Here is a 5840-nt window from a genome sequence, read left to right on the forward strand (position 1 = left end):
TTACCTCAGGAGCGGTAAAAACCTGTCCTTTTGTTTTTTTTTCTCTTGCTAAAAAAAAACAAACCCAAACCACAACTCTGTAAGGTACCGAGTGCAGGTTGATGTGGAAGAAATTCAAACCCATCTTCCCTGTCTTGCTGCTGAGCCAGTTACACACACACACACACACACACACACACACACACACTCCCCCCCCTGACTTTCAGGCCCAGCAACATATAATTACTGCCAAATGACTTTCAGCTCCAGATTGTGCAGCTGGGATCAGCGATTGCAACTGGGAGCAAAGAAAGGATTTGGTGCTCGGTGTTTGCACTGGGGAGAATCATTACCTGTAAGATCATTTTAGTTGAGTTAAAGGTAGTTTGGAGCAGCATTTTACCTGTGGTTTGGGGGTTTTGTTTTTTAAAGCAAGGATGATGAAAGGTCAGGGAGTGAACCCTCTCCCCTGAGGATCAGCATCATTCCTCCAGGCCATAAAAAACCCAGCAATGTGCAGCTCTAACCTGGGGAGTTGCTCAAGGACCTGACCTCACAGAGTAGCTGCTGGCAAGGCACCAGCCCTGTCTTTAGCCTGGGTGCTGCTGGACAGGGTGGGGCTGATAGATACTGAGATAATGATATATTTACTCAGAGATGAGCTGGAACACACCAGCAGCTCTCTGCTGAGTCCTGTACTCATCAGATGGTGGTAGATGAGGAGGAGACAGCACTGCAGCCTGGGGAGATCTTAGTGTGGCCTTTCACTACTTAATGGGGCCTGTCAGAAAGCTGGGGACAGAGTTTTGAGCAGGGCCTGTTGGGACAGGACAAGGGGGGATGGTTTGAAACTAAAAGAGGGAGATTTAGAGTAGAGAGAAGGAAGAAATTTTGGATGCTGAGGGTGGGGAGCCCCTGTTGGAGGTTGCCCAGAGAGGTGGTCGCTGCCCCATCCCTGGAACCATTCCAGGGGAGGTTGGACCAAGCTCTGAGCACCCTGCTCTAGCTGGAGACGTTGGAATAGAAGATCTTGAAAGGTCCTTTCCCACCCATACCAGTCTGTGTTTCTGTGAGCTCCTGTTGAGCTGGGCTGTGTCTGAACCAGAGCCTGAAGGGATGGAGCTTTATTTCCCCTTTGGAAAACAGAAGATAGTCCCTTTCCACTTCCTATATCATAGCACACAGCTGAAAAAAACCCTGTTGCTATCTCTGAAATAAAACTGGAGGGAAGGGGAACTCCTCATTCATGCTGTTTTTCTCTTGAGATGGGTTTTTCCAGCAGGGATGGGGCTCTCTGAGGGCTCTGGCTCTGTGAAGGTGCTGCTGCAGATGCACGGAGACTCCTGCCCTGGGCTCCAGGGGGAAGTGTTGAGGGAGATTTCCAAACGTTCTTGGAGGCTTACTGTAAAAGCTGAGCTGCTTTCAGAAAGGCCATGTCTCTGTTTAATCTATCAAAGCATCCTCTTCACCTCCCCTAAGCCGAGGCATCCAGCAGAGCTCGTGATCCCTGATAACTCCTGTGTGAAGATCCATTGAACAGCAGTCACCTTGGTCAGATTGTGACTCCAAGCACTCGTGCCCACCTGAAAAGGCCACTCCTACCTTAAAACCATTGTGTGGTGGTGCTGTGCCAAAGGAAACAGCTGCTGAAACGTTTCCCAGTGTGTCATCTGCCCTGCAGCCCAGGCTGCTGGGACTCACGGCGTCCAGAGGTGGAGCATGAAGGCAGGAAAGCAATGGGATGGCTTTATTAGCATCCCCAGTTCCCTGTTGTGGCAGCAGGCACCTCCTTTCTCTGTTAATCTTGGCACAGATGTTCTAGCAAATAGGTTGAGGGCAGATTAATAATCTTGACACATCCAGAGTGCTGTGGAGCCCTTTGATCTTCACGTACATCTATTTATTATTATTATTTAAAAGTATTTTCACTAATACCCAGGTGCAAAGTTTGACTTGGAGGGCCACAGACAAAGAGGTCCCACCTCACCTTAGGAGTTAAGTTCCTCCAAGTAGGAGTTAAGCTCCTCAAATTTATTTATCAGCATTTTGGCTGATCAAACTTTGCATAATGCTTCTTACATCGTGTAGGTTTGGATCCGTGAATGACTCCCCCTTTAAAAGAAAAGAATGAAAAAGAATAATAATAATAAAAAAAAGCTTTGCTTTCAGCCTGAGCAGCCTTTGTTGTGTAAATGAGTAAATTAATTCCATTCTTCCCTCCCTTCCTCCCCTTTCCAGGTCGAATCAAGTATTCAGAGCGAGTGTATGATGCGTGTATGGATACATTTGACTGTCTTCCTCTTGCTGCCCTCTTAAACCAGCAATTTCTGTGTGTGCATGGAGGACTGTCTCCAGAAATCACGTGTCTAGATGACATTAGGAAAGTAAGTCATCTCCGTGGTCTTTCCACATAGCTTGCAATTAAGAATGTGTTTAATTGCTTGCTTGATCCCTGCCCGGAGCGCCAGGTTGGCCACGCTCTTGCTGCAGCTTCCCCCAGCCTTGTCCTTATTTTGTGTGTGTTTTTCAGTTAGACAGGTTTAAGGAGCCTCCAGCCTTTGGTCCAATGTGTGACCTGCTCTGGTCTGATCCCTCAGAGGATTATGGCAGTGAGAAAACACTGGAGCATTTTGCCCACAACACTGTTCGAGGCTGCTCCTATTTCTACAGGTAATTGGTGGGTTTGGGGTTCTGAGGGACTAGAGCTTTCTTATGCAGAGGTTTAGGAGAAGATAAATTGCTAGTTAGATCACTCTGTGAGACTTCACAGTGTGCCCAGCTCAGAAACCATCTTCAGTTGGCTCCAATGTGCAAAATCTTGTTTGTTTTTTGTCTCCTCTTGTAATATTGAGCTCTCTTTGGGTCTGCTGCCTTCCTAAAACCTGCTATTGGACAGCAGAGATGCTGCTCTTAGCTGGCAGGCTGCCTTCTGAGTGCTTGTCAGGCGTTGGGCAGTACCAAGAGCTCTAGGAAATAATCTTTTCCTGTCTAAAAGAGAAGCATTTGTGCTGACAGACCACTTGTAGCCCGGCTGATAGGATTTGGCACGGGGAGAGGGGGGTTGTTTAACAGAATGCTTTGCAATGAGTTCACGATTTAAAACACACTGGCCACGTTTGGGGATGCTGGCCACAACCTGGGTGGGTGCTGTGAGTGGCTGGTTCCTTCCCAGGGCTGCTGCCTGCTCTCTTGTGCTAGGTGCTGAGAGATTTGTTGCTTTTTCTTTTGCAGCTACCCTGCGGTTTGTGAATTTTTGCAGAACAATAGTTTGTTATCCGTAATCCGAGCTCACGAAGCCCAAGATGCTGGGTGAGTGCTGCAGCCTGGTAGCTGAGCAAGCTCCTCAAACCAAGAGCAGGGTGGGTTTTGTTTTTTTTTTTAAACACTTGACCTGTTTTGCAGGTACCGAATGTACAGGAAGAGCCAGACAACAGGCTTTCCATCCTTAATCACCATCTTCTCTGCACCAAATTACCTAGATGTCTATAACAACAAGGGTAAGGCCAGCAGGGCTGGGGTTCTGCTGCTCTTGGGGGGGCTTAGGAAATCCCTCTCCATCTTCCCTCTCCCCTCCCTGCCATTCTCATGCCTGAAATGAAATGAAGAAGAGCTTCCTACGCCGAGCTGGTGGGGAGCTGGAAGTTCTCTGCCTCAGAGACTTAATGTATTAATTGTGTGGCAATTAGCTGTCAGGTTATAAAGCCCAGAATAAGGCTTTGATTTCCAGCTGCATGGCAGCTGAGCACTGTTGAGGAAGGCTGCCATGAAAGAGGAGCTGCTGCTGTTACAGGGAAGCTTTTAACTGCCCTGTTGCCCCTAAAGCCACATGAGTCTGGTGAGGAGCTTCCCTCAACTGTGAGGGGTTTTTTTCACCCCTCACTTTGGATCTGGGCTCTGTGTTCATCACTTCTGGCTCACATAAATCTTAACAGCTTTGTTAAATTGACCTTCACTGTCACTACAAGCTTGAGTGAACAGAATGGGTATACTGCAAAAATCCTGCTTCAACCTTCTCCTTTTGGGGAGGTGGTAGCTTTGGTTCTGAGTGACTGAGACCTGTTGATAACGAGGTTTCATTAGCACAGGGAAGCTGCTGGTGCCTGTGGACACTTGTTGTCTTTCCTTTTGCTCTCCTAGCTGCTGTGCTGAAATATGAAAACAACGTCATGAACATCAGGCAGTTCAACTGTTCCCCTCATCCTTACTGGCTTCCAAACTTCATGGATGTCTTCACATGGTCTTTACCTTTCGTAGGGGAAAAGGGTAAGAGATATTTTGGATTTCTCTTGTTGTGTTGCCCAAGGACTGGTCGTGGTGCCCTAAGTGTTAGAAACCAGTTCTACAGGCTATTAAATGTGTCAGGAGAGTGTTGTAACTTGTTAATACCAGATAGCACTGGAAGGCAGGTCAGGTTCAAGGAGATCTGCCTATTACTGGGTAAAGGTCTTGTGAAAACAATTGGTTTAGGAAACCTTTACCAGCCAAACAGTCCTTTTGTGCTGTTTCTGCACTGCTGCTGGAGCTGATCCTGGGTGGTGTAGCCCCACCTCAGAATTTGGAGACGTTTCCCTCGCTCTGGGATGCAACAGAGAAATGAAAATCTCCTGTTGGCTTGTGGCCCACTGAGAAGGAAGCATTCACTTCAGTGTAAAGGCTTATTTCATTCTGAAGGAGGTGAGGCAGCTTAAAATACAACCAAGGCTGTGCCTCAGTTTCTCAGCAGAAGGGTTTTCTGCCTCTCTCAGGGAGCTGAAATCCCACCTGGGGGTTGTGTGTTTGGAGTTTGACTTCCAGATCCGAGGCTTTTTTGACTTTGAGGAACCACAGGTTGAATTCCTGCCCCAGATTTGACTCTCAGGGAGCCAGGTGGCCTGTGGTGAGGGCTGGGGTGGGGAGGTGGGACCTGCAGCCAGCCCAGGCTGTTCTGCACGAACGTTGGCACCCCGCTCCCCACGTCTGCTTCAGCTGGGATGTGCTTGGACCTCATCCACCTCCTTGGCAGAAGGTGTAAAATATGTCGTCTGCTCCGGGTACTGCTGCGAGGTACCAGCAGTCTGCAGCTAAAAGTATCTTTGGGCTTCCACTTCCCAGAGGATAAATGACCTTGAAATGATTTGCTGGTCCAGCTCGTCCTCCAAAATCCCTCCCGAGTTTGCCAAGCGCGCCCCACGGGCCTCTCTGATCTTCTCCTCTGTGCTTCTTACAGTCACAGAAATGCTCGTTAACATCCTCAACATATGCTCCGATGACGAGTTGATTTCAGATGGTGATGAGACATTGGAAGGTAAAAAAAAAACCCCCCATGCTGTCGGGACTGAGCTGGTGGGGGGAAGGTGGGGAAGGTGAACGACGCCAGCTCGAGAGCGATCAGCACTTGGCTTAGAGCTGGCTGCCCGGCCAGGGTCTCTGGTTCCTTTTTTTTGGCCTAGAAAATGTTCTTTTTGATTTATTTTTGCCTTTGCTGTTCAGTCACAGAGAAGTTAAATGACATTCACTGCGACAGATGCTCCTTGCCAGCTCCTCTGGAGGGTGGTTTCCTGCTCCTCACACACCCTGCCGCCCAAGCGGTTGTTTTTTTCCCCCTAATTCAAACTTTTCTGCACCAAAATACCAACCCCATCTTCTCCTCTGTTGCAGTGAACTCTATAAAGTGACTTCTTGTATATCCCTCCCCCCAAAAAAAAAGCAGAATGCTGGTTTTAAGCTCTGCATAAAAGGGAGGAACCAACCTCTGAGCTGCCCTGCGGTTGAGGGGACCTCTTGAGAGCGAGGTGTCGACCTGGAGGCAGCTCAGGTGTGGGGTGTGCAGCGAGGTGTGGGGGTCCTGAGCGTGGCTGGGGGGGGGTCTGGGGGTGCTGCCT

General features: G+C 48.7%; 1 protein-coding gene across 1 annotated transcript in view; it reads left to right on the plus strand.

Annotated features, from left to right (window-relative positions):
- Positions 1-5840, plus strand: part of LOC103768314 (serine/threonine-protein phosphatase 2B catalytic subunit gamma isoform) — a gene marked incomplete at both ends in the record, with an annotated part of 15867 nt that overhangs the window by 5360 nt on the left and 4667 nt on the right. Inside the window, 6 exons of the mRNA XM_008935454.1 lie at positions 2218-2363; positions 2510-2649; positions 3211-3288; positions 3382-3476; positions 4117-4242; positions 5186-5263. Coding sequence (XP_008933702.1) covers positions 2218-2363; positions 2510-2649; positions 3211-3288; positions 3382-3476; positions 4117-4242; positions 5186-5263 — 663 coding nt within the window. The remainder of the gene's footprint in view (positions 1-2217; positions 2364-2509; positions 2650-3210; positions 3289-3381; positions 3477-4116; positions 4243-5185; positions 5264-5840) is intronic.

This window comes from Merops nubicus, unplaced genomic scaffold, assembly GCF_000691845.1.
Source record: "Merops nubicus isolate BGI_N331 unplaced genomic scaffold, ASM69184v1 scaffold32052, whole genome shotgun sequence".
NCBI classification, from domain to species: domain Eukaryota; kingdom Metazoa; phylum Chordata; class Aves; order Coraciiformes; family Meropidae; genus Merops; species Merops nubicus.